This window comes from Microcaecilia unicolor, chromosome 4 (assembly GCF_901765095.1).
Source record: "Microcaecilia unicolor chromosome 4, aMicUni1.1, whole genome shotgun sequence".
Lineage (NCBI taxonomy): Eukaryota > Metazoa > Chordata > Amphibia > Gymnophiona > Siphonopidae > Microcaecilia > Microcaecilia unicolor.
In genome coordinates, this window is record NC_044034.1 from 286,779,649 (window position 1) to 286,799,432 (window position 19,784).

Genomic DNA, 19,784 nt, shown 5'->3' on the forward strand with positions numbered 1-19,784 from the left:
GAAATAGGCCTCCTAGAGATCTAGAACCGTCAAAAATTTGTCTGGGCATTCTGAGGCTATCCTGAAACACAAACCAGCTTATAATCGAACGAGAATAACGCCCAAGTTCCGACCTAAATCGGGAGATGGGCGTTCTTCTCACAAAAACAAATAAAGCGGTATAATCGAAAGCCGAACTTTGGACGCTTTCAACTGCACTCCGTCGCGGATGCGGACAAAGTTGACGGGGGCGTATCGAAGGCGTGTCGAAGGCGGAACTGGGGCGTGGTTATCGGGCGAACAGAGATGGGCGCCCTTCGCCGATAATGGAACAGTTTTGAGCTAGAATTTAGGACACTTTTCCTGGACCCTGTTTTTTGACGAATAAGGCCCCCAAAAGTGCCCTAAATGACCAGATGACCCCCAGAGGGAGTCGGGGATGACCTCCCCTGACTCCCCCAGTGGTCACTAACCCCCTCCCACCACAACAAATGATGTTTCACAACTTTTTACTTTCACCCTCAAATGTCATACCCTCCTCCCAAGCAGCAGTATGCAGGTCCCTGGAGCAGTTGTTAGGGGGTGCAGTGGACGTCAGGCAGGTGGACCCAGGCCCATCCCCCCCCTACCTGTTACAATTGTGCTGCTTAATGCTACTAGTCGTCCAACCCCCCCCAAACCCACTGTACCCACATGTAGGTGCCCCCCTTCACCTCTTAGGGCTATAGTAATGATGTAGACTTGTGGGCAGTGGGTTTTGAGGGGGATTTGGGGGGCTCAACACCCAAGGGAAGGGTGCTATGCACCTGGGAGCTCTTTTACCTTTTATTTGGTTTTTGTAAAAGTGCCCCCTAGGGTGCCCGGTTGGTGTCCTGCCATGTGAGGGGGACCAGTGCACTATGAATCCTGGCCCCTCCCACGAACAAATGCCTTGGATTTATTCGTTTTTGAGCTGGGCGATTTCATATTCCATTATCGCTGAAAAGCAAAAACGCCCAGCTCACACCTTGACGAATAAAACATGGGCGTCTTTTTCTTTTAAAAAATACGATCCGCCCCGCCCCTTCACGGACCCGTTCTCGGAGATAAACGCCCATGGAGATAGGCGTTTCTGTTCCATTATGCCCCTCAAAGCCTTCATCCAGAAGTGGGACACTTGCAGGAACCAATTGACCTTTTTGAGGACCAGAACTAAAGAGGCTTCTTTCTTGGGTATGATGAAACAGATGGAATACCTGCTCTTTTCAGTCTTCTCTGGGAATTGGGACTGCAGTTCCCACATCAAGAAGGTTGGATAATGTGGTTTCCACTGCCCATTGTTTTGCAGGAGCACTACAAGGTGACCTCAAGAAGGAATAGTCAATGGGGTGGGAGAATTCGAGCTTGTATCCTCCCTTGACAATGGCCAAAACCCACTGGTCAGACATAATTCTGATCCAGTCCTTGAAAAAGACAGTCAAGCCAGCCGCCAATTTTTTTCCTGAGGAATGAACCAGGACCCCATCATTGGGTGGGTGAGCTGAATGGGTACTGCTCTTGCTGGTGCTTTGTTTGATTCCTATTTCACATAAAGTAACCCAAAAACCCTGGTCTAAATCATTGGATGTCTCTGAAACATGGATGATTAGCAGCAGCATAGGCCAAAGCCTTAAGCTAGTCCTTAAAAGACACCGAGGCTTAGTAGCCTGGCCCAAATCCTTTACTAGCTTCTCTATGTCAACCACCAACAGTTTTTAAAGGGAACTTTAGTGAGGTGATCCTTGAAACTGTATCTGCTAACCCAGGATTCAACAAATTTTCTTAGAACCTAGGTGACAGCTGAAAAATCTAGGAGCCAGATTTGAATCAACTGTAATTTATATACTTATGCATATTTATGGATCACCCAAGGTGATAATACAACAAAGTACTTATTACAGCATCAATTTAAATATAGAAAAATGAAAAAGGTATGAAGCAATAGTAAACACAGTGGTGTATTCTCCTCCTCCTGATTCCCCCTATTATTGGCATATATGGCACACAGAGTGGCAAATTTAAACAAAATTTAATATTAGACAAAGAGGAAATGGGTAAGCACAACACTGAAACAGAAGGAAACTGTTGTGAGAATGAACTACTGTTAAACAAAACAAAAACATAAGGCAGGCCTATATAACCATAGAATTCATATTAATGCAGACCAAATGCATTACCTCCACCAGAACCAAGATATGCCAAGAATCCCAAAGAGTGAGATTTGCTACCACAATGATTAAAATAAACACTGATTGGCTTTCATTCTCATAGAAAGGGCAGAGGGCATTTGAGGGATAAATGTAGCATGATAGAGGAGGGTCTGAGGCCCGAGGAAGAGGCTGCGACTACATTTATTAATAAGTAATACCTACACATTACTCTATCATGCCACATTTATCCCTGGACCTCCAACAAATATAAAACAAGGCAGCAAGAGCACTATAGAGGTATGAAGGCAAATCACAAAAATTAAAGCCTCAAGTCAGACCCTGCAAGCAAAGCAATACTAGAGACATTAAGGATTGGAATGAATATCAGAAATGTGCATTTCCCAAAATAAATTCAGAATAAAAATGTTTTTCTACCTTTGTTGTCTGAGCGTATTTTCCCCATTAACTTTGGTCCCAGGATCTCTTTTCTACTTTTCTCTGTTTTTCATCACTATCTTTCTAGGATCTCCTGTCCAGTTGACATTTATTCTCTATGTGCAGCAACTATCTTCCCTCTGTGAACCTATTCTTTCCTCTGTGCCCATCTCTAGCGTTGCCCTTGTACATCCTTATCTCTATGCTCCTTCCCCATGCAGTATCTCTTCTCCATGTCCCTAACCCACCTCAAAGTCAGCATCTCACTCTTCCCACCCCCCAATAATCTGGTTCCTCTACCCTCCAACACACGTCTGGCATCTATTCTAGCTCAATTCCCCCCACCCTGCCTCTTTCCCTCCCACTCACAAACTGTGGACTCACCGAGAATGAGTGAGGAGGACAGAGGGAGGTGGAGAGAGAGAAAAATGCGGGACCCACAGGAGTAGCCATTTTCAATCCCTCATTTCCACCCCAAACACACACAGTAGTCTCTCTGATGCCTCCCTACCCTCATCCCACACAGTATTCTCTCATGATCCCCCCACCATCTCTCTAATGACCCCTTCACCCCATAGTCTCTCATGGCCCCCTACCCTCACCTCACATCCCACACAGTATTCTGTCATTATCCCCCACCATCTCTCTAATGACCCCTTCACCCCATATAGTAGTCTCTCATGGCCCCCTACCCTCACCCCACACAGTATTCTCTCATTATCCTCCACCATCTCTCTATTGACCCCTTCACCCCACATAGTGGTGTCATGGCCCCCTACCCTCACCCCACATCCCATCTCATTATCCGCCCACCATCCAGTATTCTCTCATGATCCATCCCCCTACATCACATCCCACAAAGTATTTTCTCATGATCCCCCCACCACCATCTCTCTCATAACCCCCCCCCCCCCACCCATCCCACATGGTAGTCTCTCATGGCCCCCACCCTTACCCTGCATCACATCCCACATAGTATCTCATGATCCACATTAACCACCCATTACATCCCACACAGTATTCCCTCATGATCCCTCCATCTCTCTCATGCCCCCACCCCACATGGTAGTGTCTCATGGCCCCCCACCCTTACCCCACATCACATCCCACACAGTATTCTCTCATTATCCCCCCACCATCTCTCTCATGACCCCCCCCCCCACCCCACAAGGTTGGGGGAAGGGGGAATGGGACTTGGTATACCGACTTTGTGATTTTTGCAACTACATTCAAAGTGGTTTACACAGTAGGTACAGGTGCCCAGAATCACAAGGAGCTGCAGTGGGAATGAAACCCAGCTCCCCAGGATCAAAGTCCACTGCACTAATCACTAGGTTACTCCTCCACTCTCATGTCTCCCCCACACCCCACATCACATCCCACCTAGTAGTCTCCCATGATCCACCCCCATGATCCACACAAAAAAGCAGAGGCAATTTGAAAGTAAATTTAAGCAGCCTTACCAAAGGTTGGAGACACTTCCCCTGCAGGCTGTTCTGCTCCCACTGATCCCAACACTCTTCTCTTCTCTTTCTGCTCTTGCCGATCCACCCCTCTCCCCCCCCCCCCCCCGATGCTGCTCTCGCCAGTTCATTCACTGTTCCTGCTGGTTCCCGACGCTGCTGCTCCTGACAGTTCCCAATACTGTTCCTACTGGTTCCCTGATGTTGCTTTCTGCTCTCTCTGCTCTGCTGCTCCTGCAGGTCCCAGATGCTGTCACTGCACAACCGCCATGTTGTGGGGGGGGGGAAGCATCCTCCACTTCTGCATAGCCACTGCTGCTCCATCCTTCGTCCTCTCCCACTCCGAATGGCATGGGCTTCCAAAAGGCTCCATTGGCTGCTGCTTTGCTGGCCAATGAGAGCTGCTTGCCTTCCCAGCCAACGAGATGCTACTTTCATTCCCAGGAAAAGGAAAGCAGCATCTCATTGGCAGTTTTGTTTGCCTTGTTAGGAAGAGAGAGAAAAGTGGTTGCCTGCACTGTTCATCAGGTATGTTTTTGTATCGGCTGCAAACCTTAGAAACCAGATCCTATTTTTTAGTCACTATGGCAACCTGGCGCCCAGGGTGTGTCAAGCCCTGAGCTAACCAATTCAACTTCGAGTCATCTCACAGAAATGGAGAGCACTATAGAACGGGAAAGGTCTCTGATCAAATCGGAGGGCATCGGACAAATAGCTAACCCCGCCTTCAGTTTGGGATCAGGGTCACTCGACTGCTAATTGGTTTCCACACTGCGCTGAAACCACTGAAGGTAGATTCTGGCAACATAAGAGCTGTATATGGAAGCCTGAAGCCCAAAAACACCACAATATTAAAAATGTTAAGGGTCTCCTCCACTTTGCTGTCCAGGAGCACAGTGCTGCCTTCCATGGGAACAGTGGTCTTCTTTATGACTACTGTCACCAATGCATCCACCTGGACTACATAAAAACTTCTCTTTCTCATCTAGTAAAAGACGACAGAGTTTGCCCATAGCCCCTCCCACCATCACCCCTGCATCATGTGTCTCACACTCCGCTGAAACTAGAGCCTGAATGGTGCAATGAACTAAAAAGGTTCTAGTCAGCTTCTGTGAACCATCTATGATGGAATCTCCAAGGGAGGAAGTACTGGAGGTACTAGCAAAGAATATGCAAAACTTCCAAGGACTTTGAGATCGTTTCACAAGGATCACCTGCCAGGCCCAATCTGTGAACAGAAGGATCATCCCCCCTCCATCCTCTCTCAGAGATTTCTTGGAAAAGGAGGACAGAGATGCCAGCGACTGGGCTTGCTCAAACAGAACTGAAACGCAGGAATCCATCTGGTTCAAGTGCAGAGATGGGCTGATTTCATCCTGGTGGAGTCGAAGGAGAAAAATCTGGATGCACTGGGAACATTGCTGTAACCAAATCCTGCACCACTCTTGCAGTTCACAACTGTTGAACAGCTTGCTGTCCAGACTGGGAAAACATGGAAGGTCAAAATTGTGCTGTTCCCATGCTTTCTAAGATTCCTGACACTATGATCAACTACTACTACTTAACATTTCTAAAGCGCTACTAGGGTTACGCAGCGCTGTACAGTTTAACAAAGAAGGACAGCCCCTTAGAAATATTTAGTATGATCAAAGCTGCCTTCTCCCAAGCTGGGAACGTGCCTCAAAGCCAGCCAAACAATGCAGCAAGAAGAACAATGCCTTGACTTGGCCTGGCACACTCCACAAAACGAACAGCACTTTGCAACTTCAGCCAGTCCTGCCATCAAAGAAGCTCCACAGGAATAATCCTCTAGAAAAGTAAATAGCACTAGTCACAGAGCTCAACCAGCCAGGACACCCTACCCCCCTTCCACAGGAGACTACCAGAAAGGAGAGGCAAACATTTTGCCAGCAGTTGTCTGTTGCCACATCAACTTTCCCCTTCAGAATTTCTGCTTGCTGTTATATCCTGGGCGGGGGAAGAGGCATAACACTGGGTATACCCCTCCCTGCGACAAAGTTTGCACTTACCCAGGACCCCCCCCTAGCTCAAGTGGCTACCAGTTCACCAAATGGCCTAGTAGCAGTACTCAACCCTCAGTCTATGAGCTGCACTAGAGACATCTTCCACCTGCTGGAGACAGAAAATTGCTGAGGTGTTGAAGCTGCACAATGTCCTTATAGGGCAGAGAATACTTCTGTAGTTTTCTATCTCCACTGCTAGCCAGTGGATGCAACACCTGCATGCTCTGATCTGGAAAGGAGTTTTAAATTTAGCCCTGTATTGTACTGGTAGCTAGTGAAGTTTTTGCAGGAATGGTGTGATGCAATCTCATTACTTACAACCTATCAGTCATGCTGCAACATTCTGAATCAATTAGAGGTAGTGCAAACCCTTTGTTGTCAGACTAATGTAGAATGCATTACAGTTACACAGCATTAATATTATCATGGGGTGAAACAGTGTGACGAGACTTGTCTTCTCGATGTACAGAGAGAAACAACATAGTTATCACAGATGATTGACGCAGCTCCTGAAGGTTTTTTTAATTTGGGAGGTCAGCACAAGGGTTGAGTCTAGCTGTACCCAAAGGTTCCTAGACAGTAATTTAAGAGGGCATTCATATCTCCCAAAATGGATTTTGTACAAATGCTTCAAAGACAAGTGAAGAACTTCTACAGAAGGATTGCATCAATTCTCAAAAAAAAAAAAAAAATATTAAAAAAACGAGCAAAAGGACAACTCTATGGCAGTTCCTGATAGGATCAGCATTCTTCAGTTTTAAGCTGGATCAACATTCTTCTCCAGGAAAAATGCACTGCATGACTGTATTGTCAAACATCACAGCTACAGACTTACAGCACTACCAGATGTACACGGTGTTGGTAAGTATTCAGGCACAATATGTTTCTGCCTCAGAGTATTCAATCTAAGTGGGCACCTGAAAAAAAAAAATAGGAGATAGCGACTTGCCCCAGAGTCACAAGGAGTGTGGGTGGTAGACACAGGATTTAAATCCTGGCGTCACCCACTTTCAATCTACTGTTCTAACTACTTGGCCTGCTTTAGTGTATGAACCCCCAATTCATGTTCTCTTCCCATCCTAATCCACACTTACCGCGACACCAGTACCATTAGGTTATGCTCCTCATCCACATGGTAGCGTCGCACATACACATAATCTCGAGAATACATCGGATACTGAAAAAGAAAACAAATATTGCCAAAGCAATACACAGAATGGAGAGGAGAGATGAAGAATAATAAGCAGTAGCATTAACCCCCAACTCATAATAAGCAGAGGAAATTCAAGTGCTAAAGTCACAGAACTTACTGGAAAATGTGTTATCCAATGTACAACCTCAGAACCTGTTACAGGATCCCGGTCAATTACGTCCAGTTGAATAATCAGAGCATCCCACTTCTTGCGGTATTCTGTATCCAGCTTGAGTAAACACAGACAGAATTATACATGAACAAATGCCTAACATGAATTCAGCATGTTGGTCACAACATGAAGAAAGCAACCAGACAACAAAAAAAAGGTAAAAAACACTAAAAAAGATACCACTGTCAGCATGCTGAATAAGGTACTTTGCACACTAATAAGAAAACCACAAATAAGCTTCTTACCTGCACATTAAAGAACTGTCGAGGGGAGACATCTGTATATGTCCCAAAGACTGTGGAGAGAGAAGAGAAGCTATGGACTTTCAGAGGGGCAGATGGAAACACTTACAAAAAGAAAGAAAAAAATGGGAGTGGAAACCCCCACTTACTGCACTATACAAAACCCATCTAACACCTGAATAATTCCCACAAGAAGAGATTTACTGTTATTCTTATAGTCTGCCACCAAAAGTTCTATGCGGGTTACAAGTTTAGTTTAAGAGCTCCATTGCAGGTCATTGGGAATAAAATTAATATTAATTCTTAAAAACTCATTAGCATGCCAAAAATGTCTTAAAGACAAAATTTAATAATTTCCTAAATAAAAAGTAGTCAGTCAGTGCCTTTAACTGAATCAGTAAAGAATTCCATATACGAGCAACCAAAAAGTAGGAGAACAGCAATTTCAAACGAACATTCTTAGCACTTGGATACTGAAATAAAAGAGGGTTTCTAGAAACATCAATCCTGGTAAAATTAGGGAAACTAATTAAAATTTAACATATATGATAGAGAGTTACCATCTACTATAATAAAAAGGGTTCGTAAGTTCTTAAGTGTGTAACCGACTCACCATCTCTCTCTGCCCCGCCCTCGCGTCAAAATGTGATGTCGTCGAGGGCGGGTAATGAGAAAAGAAAAGAAGATTTATCACCATCTCTCTCTGCCCCGCCCTCACGTCAAAACGTGATGACGTCGAGGGCGGGTAATCTATAATAAAAAGCACGCTCAACGTTCTGAAGCTGACTCCGTGGCTTCAGTGAAGGGTTCGTAAAGTCATATGTGTGTAACTGACTCACCATCTCTCTCTGCCCCACCCTCGCATCAAAACGTGATGATGTCGAGGGCGGGTAATGAGAAAAGAAAAAAAAAAAAGAGGAGTTATATCGGCCTCAAAGAATCGCCCACACCAAGCACGCGGCCTCAAAGAATCGTGCCACTCGCGTGTCCACACCAAGCGTGCCTGCGCACCACCTACCCTCACTCTATCTCACGCAGTGCACCGGCTGGCCTTTTGTGGACTCAGGTAGTCCTCCGTTGGTTTTTGACTAGGCAACAATTATCTGACAGCTGTAGCTGAAGGAGAGCGGCATACGCGGAGACAAGACCAGGAGGCAAAGTTTATCCTGGTGAGTGCCCATACTCTCACACACACACGCTGCTACACTGTCCCCCCCCCCCCCCAACATCATACACAAACTGTGACACCCTCCCCCCCCCACACCACCACCCACCCACATCATACACAAACTCTCCAAGGGACAATCGACATACATTCCTTGAAAACACCCTCCCCCCCCCCCCCCCCCCCCCAAATCATCATACACACACTGTGCCCTGGAGAAACAGAATCTCAGTCACTCACACCCACATACCCCCTCCCACCCCCCTTAATACACAAACTCTAAAATGGAAAATCAACATCTCTATCTCTCACTCAGACACACACACACACTCCCCCCAACCACCTCCACATCATACACAAACTGTGCCACGGTGAATCTAGATCTCTGTCTCTCACTCACCCCCCCCCCCCCCCCCACTAAATACACAAGCTGTACCATGGAGTATCACCATCTCTCACTCACACCCACAACCAAACTCCACCCCCCCCCAAGAACATACATACACACACTCTGCCATTGAGAGACAGCATCTGTCACACACACACTCCCAGCCCCACCCCTCTAAATACACAAGCTGTACCAAGGAAATTCAACATCTCTCTCTCTGACTCACACCCACCCCACAGCCCCCCCCCCAAAAAAAAAACACATACACTGACGTGGAACACTGCTACCACCCCCCCCCCCCCCAAGAATGGGAACACAGATTGGTCATGCAACTCACACACTCCCAACCTAAGCAATAACCAAGGCCCCCCCCTTCCGGTACAGGGCTAAGGAAAGGGAAGTTCAGGGGAAGAAAGGCAATTGTCCCCCCTCCAAACACTTTCACACACAGACGCCGTTACCCTCTCCACACCTCCCCCACATCATACACAAACTCTGCCACCCTCCCCCCCACCACCCCCACCACTACCCACATCATACACAAACTGTCCAAGGAACAATCACCATCTTTCTGTCTGACACAGACACACATTCCTTCCACCCCCCCCCCCCCCCAACATCATACACACACTGTGCCATGGAGAAACAGCATCTCTCTCTCTCTCACCCACACACTACCCTCCCACCCCCCTTAATACACAAACTCTAAAATGGAAAATCAAGATCTCTGTCTCTCACTAGGACACACACATTCCCCCCAACCACCTCCACAACATCATACAACAAACTCTGCCACGGTGAATCTAGATCTCTGTCTCTCTCACTCACACACTCCCCCCCCCAATAAATACACAAGCTCTACCATGCAGAATCAGCATCTCTCACTCACACCCACACACACAACCAACACAAAGAAAACAAAACAGAAAAACAAAAAAGATATTACACATAATACAACAATGTAAATTATTCATTAGCATGACAACACATATAATGAGCTAAGCATGTTCCTGCCGTCTCCTGCCAATTAAACCTCTTCGATGTTACCCCATCGAGCCTGCAACTGAAAGAAACAGAACCTTTATCCCAGTGGACAAGACCTTACACCAAAGGTAATTCCTGGTGCTGATCTCTGTCAGAAGGCCATGGAGGAAGACTCTGCCATGCTAAGACATCAGCAGGCGGGTGCCCTTTTCTCCTCTCTCTAGTAGGTCCTCCCAGCCTTCAGACAGCAACAATCCCCACAATGCAATAACGCTGATGCCTCAACCTCTCAGGATCAGGGCCATCCCTGGGTAAATCACTAGGACTTTTAAGTGGAGGATTAAGGCCTCTGCACTGCACATAACCCCAACACTCGTGCCAGATTAATTTATTGTATTCTTTTCTTCTTAACTTTTATGTGATTACTGCTACCTTTTCTATTCAAGAGTATTCTTGTAATCTATATATTAAAATTGCTTACAAATAAAGATATCTAACTGCCCGATGACAAATTGGCTACCAGACTTACTCTTAAGTATACACCACCCAGCCAAATGTAAGTCTTGTTAAATAATACTATTATTGTGAAAGATTTATCTATTAGTTTACTCACTCTGAGGGGGAGGAAAAGACTTCAGAAGCTCAGCCAATGATTAAAAGTATTTAACTAAACTGAGCATTACCAGTCATAAAAACCTCCCTTACTCTTGTAGACAAACATTAATATTTCTAATGTTCAATTGCTTGCCATTTTAGCAAAGTTGATGCTACAGAGTTGTAAGCTGCCTTTAAGTATATTATGAATCACAGGTGAGAATTAAAATTATAAATATTAAAATTTGTCTACAAGAGTAGGGGAGGTTTTTATGCCTGGTGATGGTAATACATTTAGCTAAAAACTTTTAATCAAGCAGCTGAGCTTCTAAAGTCTTTTCCTCCCCTTCAGAGCGAGTAAACTAATAGATAAATAATATTATCTTTGTGAAAGATTTAATAAGAATTACATTTGGCAAGGTTAAAAATAAGACAGCTGTCCAAACCTAAACTTGGAATTTGCAGCTTCATCTCACTGAGGTACTCCATACAGGCTGTAAGGGATGAATATACACTTCACCATATAATACCCCTTCAAAACCCTATGCTTGGGAGTCACCAGCATCTGGCTGACTCGTGCTTATCCATGGAGAAAGTGAGGTTACTACTTGTAATGGGGGGTCTCTCCATGAACAGCAGGATATATCAGCAACACAAAACTTATCCTCTGAGATTAAATGGCTTTCAGATAGAGAATGCATTAAAGAGAAAATGGGTGGGCAATGCAATCGACTAGCACAGGGGTCGGCAACTCCGGTCCTCGAGAGCCACAGGCAGGTCAGGTTTTCAGGATATCCACAATGAATATGCAGGAGATAGATTTGCATACCATGGAGGCAGTGCTTGCAAATCTATCTCCTGCATATTCATTGTGGATATCCTGAAAACCTGACCTGCCTGCGGCTCTCAAGGACCGGAGTTGCCTACCCCTGGGCTAGCACATGCTCAGAAGCGCCTTTTTTCTCCCAAGTTCTAGAACAGCTAATCTGTCCATAGCTTTGTTATATGATGTCACCAGTATGTGATTGACTTATCCTGCTGTCCATGGAGAACCCCGTTACAGGTAAGTAATCTCACTCTGCCTAACCATCTAGCCTCCTAAGTCTACATGGCTGTACTGGTCAGTACCTGGCCACTATTGACCTGATTTCTGGAGCATTAGTTTACCTGTACCAACCTGGCAACACCATGACCTGCAGTTCAGTGGCACAGGATCCAAGAACAAATTAAAGGATTAATTAATTATGTTTTACTTTTAATCAGTCACTTCAGTTCAGCTGCTATTCATTACCCAGAAGACTTTGATTTTCAATCAGTGATAGAGGTTTTGATTTTTTGCTAATCCAGATTGTGGAAAGGCAACTACATGGGATAACTAATCAAGGCAAAAGTCCCGCACCATCTTGCCACTCAGCTTCAAAATGTGTGCATCCACCTCAACACTGATTTAAAATACGTATCTCTTCCCAATAAATTAAAGGTAGTAAAGGTCTACAAGACACCGTCCACTCTGTCTCTCTGCACATTCATCCTGACTCTCTACAGTTGCAAATTTATCCCAGATCCCGCTCCCTCTTACTTAAAAAGCTGTAGAAATTTCTCTCAATTCCTCATTATCATCTGTACAATGACAGCTATGAGCACATTTTGTGCCTCAAAACCTCACCTCTATACTGATATAGGTGTGTCCCCTCAATAGGTCGCCTCCATAGTCGGAATTGTTTCTTTTCCATCACCATCTCCCAAGCCTGTCTCTCAGCTGCATCACTGCCAGCTGTGCAAGAAGTATTCCTGGGATCCAAAAAGCATGGCTGTCCTGCTTCAGGTCTCAACCTATGTAACATTCCAGCCAACATCTCCATATTCCTCATCTCTTCAGCAGATCTGCAGATACCAGGAGATGACAGCTTTAGCTAATAAGACAGATGAGAACCTGGGTCCTGAAGCAGGAACAAAAGAGCAGTTTACATACGTAACCAGCAACCCCTGAAATATTGTTGGAATGTAGTCATGAATGGCTCACCTTTATCACCTCACCTAAGCCAGCCTAGAGAAGCTGATTCACTCCTAGTTTTGTTCCATTGCATGCACAGAAACAGCAGCCTACAACACCCCTACAGCTCCAAACACATAATAGACCAAAAAAAAAAAGGACTAAATTAGGGAAAGGAATTTTTGATTTAGCCCACACCTTTTCAGATAAAGCTGAAATCAAATTACATTCAGGTACATTAGGTATTTTCCTGTCCCCGTAGAGCTTAAATCCAAGGGACTGATGCAGTAAACTGCAACATGCTTTAACTCAGTGGTTTACTGAAGATTGTCTCATGCTAGTCTTACTCCCCAATGCAGAAAACCTTCTAGCAAAAGAGAATATTGAGTAAAACCACTACGCCAAAGGACAGCACTGTAGGCATGCAGGCATGCAAAACACACGCAAGGTGTGTGAATTTAGTAGTTGCTCCCACAAAATACAGTGCTAAAATTTAGCGTGGCTTTTTACTCTTTACTTGATGCTGCATCCTCCAGAAGAGCAGCATAAAGATGACCCAAAGATCACCAGTAGCCCAAGTTCTCTAATCAACCCTCCCCCTCAAAATACTACTGGTGGCCCAATGGCACCTGCTTCTTGACCCCCAAGAATTTTCCTGGTGGTTCATGGGCTCCTGACCCCACCAAAAATACACAAAAAGAGTTTCATTCAAATTCATCAATATAAAAAGAAAGTATCCGGTGTAAAATATCCAGATTTCCACAAGAAGTTATAACAACTAATCCCAACATGTTTTGGCAACCATAGCGTCTGCATCAAGGACAAATCATACATTTATTGGGAGTCAGACAGGGGTGGCTATGTTATCTGACTCACAATAAAAATACATGATTTGCCCCTGATGTAGGCGCTATGGTTGCCAAAACATGTCAGGCTAAGTAATAACTTTTTGTGGAAATCTGGATATTTTACACCTGGTGCCACCTTTCATATTTATGAATTTGAATAAAGCTCCTTTTGAGCCTAAGCTGCCACACTGCTTTTTATCTGCATGTACTTTGCCTTTTGTTGTGACTGCCCACCAAAAATACCTCAGGGGTCCAAGGCAAACCCCTAATCCCCAACCCTAAAAACATCCTAGTAGCCCAGTGGCCTGCCCCCTGATTCCCAACCCTCTCACTCTGTACCCCAAAGACTTCCCTAGTGGCATGTGGGCTCCCACCCCCTCTCCGATCCCACTAAAAATATCCCAGAAGCCAAGTGTCCTCCCCAATACACCCCATTAGAATCCCCAAAGGAGCAATATCCACTTGCCCCTCCCTTTATATCACCATCTTGGAAAATGGCACCAGAGCTCACGCAGTGTATCCTGGGATGTGCCACAGAGGCACTACCAAGTGGGCATTCTCCTGTCTCCCACTTTAAAGGTGTGCTTTGGGGATTCGGGGTGGGGTCAACTTTAGTCCACATAAGTATTTTTAGTTGCATCAGGGCTCATGGGCCACCCAGAATTTTGGTATCTAGGTGGGGATCCACTTGGACCGCCAGGGACATTTTTGGGGTTGGAGTGTCTGGATTCATGAACACATAGGTTTGAGCTAGTGTCGACTGGAGGTCTTGAGTAGAACCTCCAGTTCACCCTAGCACAATCACATGTGCATATGCAACCAGGGCACTTTGCCCTGTTAGCATACGTTTTTCTGCACCAGGCACATTTACATACTATTTGATTACTACACTGAGGAGCTAAATTTTTGCATTAGACTGGGGTTAGGAAGCCATGCACTAGCACAAGCTTACTACAGCCACCCTTAAATTTGTACCCGAGACAACAAAGGGTGAAGTAACTTTCCCACAATCTCAAGCATCAGTCTGATATGAATCCTGCTTCTCTAGATCAGCATTTTTCAACCGGTGTGCTGTGGGCAGGAGCAGACTGACTGTTCTGGCAATCGAGGACCCAGAGCAGCAGGGGGCCCAGTGCCGCATTTCTCCCTTTTTCATCAACTCTTCTCACTAGTTCCACCCCCATCTACCTTAAACCATGCCTTGGAAGGGAATTTCCCAGCAGCGGTAGTAATTCACAGGTTGCTTGGAGCCTCTCTTCTGCCCTGGTCCACCCTCATGTAAACAGGAAGTTGCATCAGAAGGGGACGGGTTACAGCAGAAGAGAGGCTCCAAGCAACAATGGTGAATTAACTGCTGCTGGCAGGGAACCTGCTTGAGGACACGGTTCACAGCTTAAAGTAGACCCTGGGGGGGGGGGGGGCCAGGTAAATAGGTTGACCCGGGGGGGGGGGGGGAAGAAAAAAAACTGGAACCGTGAGGAGGTGGACGGAAGGGAAGGGGAAGAAAAAGAAAAATGCTGGACCTGTGGGAGGGGTAGGGAAGAACAAGAACAATACTGGACCTGGGGAATGGAGGTGATTTAGGGAAGAAAGAGAAAAAAACAGACTGGAGGGGTGGGGACAAACAATGGGCCAGAGTGGCAGAAGGGGGAGAAGTGAAAGAAAAAATGATGGATCCAAGGGGTGGAGGGGAAGAAAGAGAAATGATGGACCTGAATGTGGAGGAAAGGGAGAAAGATATTGGACCGCAAGGGGCAGGAAGGGTGGGAAAAGATATTGGACCACAGGGAGGGAGAGATTGGACCACAGGGAAGAGAAGATGGCCAACAAATGATGGGAGTAGAGGGAGAAAAGAAACTGGGAAAACTATAAGACAGAGATCACAGGGGATTGTCTACGAGATAAGGGAGATGAGGATAATATGTAGAGAGAGTAAAAATGTGGCCTAGTGGTTAGGGTGGTGGACTTTGGTCCTGGGGAACTCAGGAACGGAGTTCGATTCCCACTTCAGGCACAGGCAGCTCCTTGTGGCTCTGGGCAAGTCACTTAACCTTCCATTGCCCCATGTAAGCCACATTGAGCCTGCCATGAGTGGGAAAGCGCGGGGTACAAATGTAACAAAAAAAATGCAGCAATAGGGAGTATAGGAAAGATAGAAGGGATTAGGAAGGGGAATAAATTAGATGGGAACTGGGAGAGCTAGGGAGTGAGAGGAGATGGAAAGTTGGTAGGTATTTTAAAATTAAAAAGTAGATGGACAGCTGCAGGCTGAGAAAGCAGCTAAAATTTGAGTTGAAAGAGAGGGGTTTGAAACATGCTCTTTCTAATGAAAATGATTAGTTTCCAGAAGGTCTTTTTTTTGTAAAAGTGGGCTAAAAATACCCTATTTTTGGCGTTTTTGCAAAAATCATCAACTTTACACTCAATTTGTGAACTAATGGAAAATATTAGGAGAATTAAATTTTATATTCGAAAACTTTGTGTTGATAAGTTGTTGTGTGCAAAGTTTCATGTTTATCACACCTTTAATTCCAGAGATATAAAAAAACAAACTTTACAATTTTTTCATGCCGCAAATTTTTCGGACCAAGTTTGCTCCAAGTTTTCTTCATGGAAATCGCTCATGAATATTTTTTTTTATTAGTTTGTTTAATACAGCGCAAAATGTTGTACAAGATGGCAAGTTCTGTTTCTCTCAACAAAATATTGCTGGAGATACAGAGGCTTATTTTCAAAGCACTTAGCCTCCCAAAGTTCCATAGAAACCTATGGAACTTAGCCTCCCAAAGTGCTTTGAAAATATGCCTCACAGTGTCTCAAAGTTGCCGAAATCTCGGAGTCATACCATAAAAGGCTGCAGTATGAGGTCAGATTATTATATCTCAGCAAGTATTGCATCGGCAAACGTAAAACTTTACCAATGTTCATTGGGGACATGTATGAATGTTCACAGAAAATTTCATCGAAATCCGTGATGGTCGAGCAGGGCACTTCTCTGCAATCAGACCACTTGACATGGAATGACCCAATTTGAATCATAGGAATTAGTGCTACAGTTTGTATAATGTATTTGTACACGTTAGGATTTTTTTCAGGTTTTGTAATTTTTCACAATGTGCTTAGTAGTGGAGAGTTATTTTGCTATGGCTCAGATAACATAAGAATTAGAATATTTTTGAATGGTGCCTTCCATGTTTTTTAATGCATGTTTGTGCCTAATTTTGTTATCTTTGAAATGTTCTGTTGCCCTTTTGCCAACTTGTGTCTTCACTAAAAATATTCAACTATAAAGATAACACAATGATTAAAAATTTAACTATTGAACTTTAAACACAATCTTAATACTACATAAGTATTGCCATACTGGGACAAACCGAAAGTCCATCAAGCCCAGCAACCTGTTTCCAACAGTGGCCAATCCAGGTCACAAATACCTGGCAAGATCCCAGAAAAGTACAATACATTTTATGCTTCTTATCCTAGAAATAAGCAGTGGATTTTCCCCAAGTCCATTTTAATAATGGTCTATGGTCTTTTCCTTTAGGAAGCCATTCAAATCTTTTTTTAAACCCCACTATGCTAACTGCTTTTAATACATTCTCTGGCAATGAATTCCAGAGTTTAATTACACGTTGAGTGAAGAAATTTTCTCCAATTTGTTTTAAATCTACTTCTTTGTAGCCTCATTGCGTGCCCCCTAGTCCTAGTAATTTTTTTAACAGTAAACAAGCGATTCATGTCTACCCATTCCACTCATTATTTTATAGACCTCTACCATATTTCCCCTCAGCCATCTTTTCTCCAAGCTGGAGTCCTATTCGCTTTAGCCTTTCCTCACGTATATATCCTTTAAAAACTGATGCCGTGCCTTGGCAATTTTTGCACCAGTGTGCCATGAGATGTAAAAGGTTGAAAATCACTGCTCTAGATCACAGACTTCTGCTCCAGCCATTAGGCTACTCCTCTATTCAGATTATCACCCCTGTTTACAAAGCCACACAGCATTGCCAATTGTGAATGCAGGGCCGTGTCAGCGTGACTTTGTAAACACAAGCCTATGAGGCAACCTGTGAACAGATCACGATCTAGGGTTACCAGACATCCCCAAATTTAGGGGACTGACCCTTATCCTAATGATTCCTTGTTTGGCAAACATCTGTGCCAGATTTTAGCAATGGGGACAGAAGTGCCGTAGTGTGCATATCCATGCCTACCTCCCCTTCCTCTTGCCACCTTCCAACACCAGCATCATCCCTTCCCTTTATGGCTCCAGTTCATTCCCTCCATTGGCAGCACAAAAGTAGAGAGCTGCAATGGGGAGTCTCTCCTCAAACACGTTGGGCATATCAGCCGGGTTCCGCACCCAATGAGGGGTATGACCCAGTAGAGAGACACACCATGGTTTCAGGTTTATTAACATTTGATATACCACCATACAGCAGAAGCTTTCAGAGCGGTTTACATAATAAAATCTACCCTTACTCACACCTCTCCTACTCCCTTCACTGTTACCCATTCCCCTCCGCCTCATTTACCCTCCAATCGCTCACTTACCCTTGCTCATACTTCTCCTACTCCCCTCATCCCTGCATTTCTACATTCTTATTTCTTTTATTACTCCGATAATACTCAACTTATTTCTCTCCACCAATACTTTGTAATCCCAATTACTATGTAAGCCGCGGGGTACAAATGTAATAAATAAATAAATATAGAGTAATAATAGAACTACAAATTAAGGATTAAGGAAAGCCTCCACATTGCAACGCTGTATTTCTGTGCTGTTCTGTGCTTCCACCAGAAGAAAGGAGCCGAGTGGCATAAAGTAGTGTTTCCCAAGTCTGGTCCTGAAGTACCCCTTGCCAGTCAAGTTTTCAGGATATCCACAATGAATATAAATAAATTTACATATAATGGAAGCACTGTATGCAAATCAAGCTCATGCATATTCAATGTGGATACCCTGAAAACCAGACTCACAAGGGGTACTCCAGGTCTGGACTTGAAAGACACTGCCATAAAGAGAGATTGAGGGGGGGGGGGTGAGAAGAAAAGAATTAAGATACTGGTCTGGAAGGAGGAAGAGAGAGGTGGAGATGGCTGAATTCAAAGAGTGGAAGAATGAGAAATAAAGACAAATTTTTAAGCTGAAAAACTGACATTGGAAGACCCCGCCCACCCAGGTGTCTCAGATTTCCAAAACCTTATCACAATTTCTAGCCAAGGGAAGGGAGGGACGCTAATCACAACTTCGACCTTAGCCAGACCTTGTCCCCCCACTCCAGGAAACCCTACCTGTATAGCTCGTCGTCTCGTATTCGCGCCTCCTCCCAAAGGAACACACCGCCAAGAGCGGCCATCAAACGGCAGGCCCCGGCGTGACGGGCCCGCAGGCGGCGCCATAGGCCGCGCCGCGCGTGCTCCGTGTACAGGTTACTGTACAGCTGCGCGATTTGCTGCGCACGGCGCAGCCGCTGCCCCGTTACAAAACTACAGTGACTAGCGAGCAACGACAGTAGCCCGGGACCGACAGGGCGGCGCCAGTGCAGGACCCATGCAACTATAGCAGCTGGCACAGAACGCAGCATGGCGGCACTGGCAGTGCAAAGGGAGGGGGGCAGGCCAGGCTCGTTTGGGCTCGACCCCCCTCCTTGCTTTCAACCGCACAGCCAAACTGAGCTGATATCCCACCCCCTGGCTCTCCCATTGCTGTTTGAATTGTCTACGTCAACTTCCCGGTGCCGCTGATTGGTTGCGATGCACTCCCATCAAGGAAGAATGCTCCGCCTCCGCGAGCAAAACATTCTAACATCCTTATGCTAAAGCCACAGGGGATAGTCAAGGGCGCCTTCGCCACCTTGGATTTAAGCGGGACCAAGGAGATTAAATTAAAAAAGGAGATGGCATGACGTCAAAACGTTGAAGCCCACTAAGGGAGTCCCTGTTTCCCCTCCCCCCCAAGTAGCACTCGGAGTCGTGCGTCGTTCTCTGCTTACATTCAAAAAACAAAGTAAGCAAACCTATGACTAAGAGGTATGAGCTGCTGCATCCAAGTTGTCACTATATTGTTGGCAGCATTTTTACTTAATCTCACTTATATTTTCAAACATGCCGGCACCTGCAGCATACGGATGTAC

General features: G+C 45.2%; 1 protein-coding gene across 1 annotated transcript in view; it reads right to left on the reverse strand.

Moving 5' to 3' along the window:
• STARD7 (StAR related lipid transfer domain containing 7) overlaps positions 1-19,325 on the reverse strand; it is a 79,783-nt gene extending 60,458 nt beyond the window's left edge. Inside the window, exons 1-5 of the mRNA XM_030201639.1 lie at positions 18,943-19,325; positions 12,473-12,690; positions 7,679-7,728; positions 7,380-7,490; positions 7,164-7,246 (exon numbers count right to left, since the gene is read on the reverse strand). Coding sequence (XP_030057499.1) covers positions 7,164-7,246; positions 7,380-7,490; positions 7,679-7,728; positions 12,473-12,690; positions 18,943-19,235 — 755 coding nt within the window. The 5' untranslated portion in view covers positions 19,236-19,325. The remainder of the gene's footprint in view (positions 1-7,163; positions 7,247-7,379; positions 7,491-7,678; positions 7,729-12,472; positions 12,691-18,942) is intronic.
• Positions 19,326-19,784: the final 459 nt, after the last annotated feature.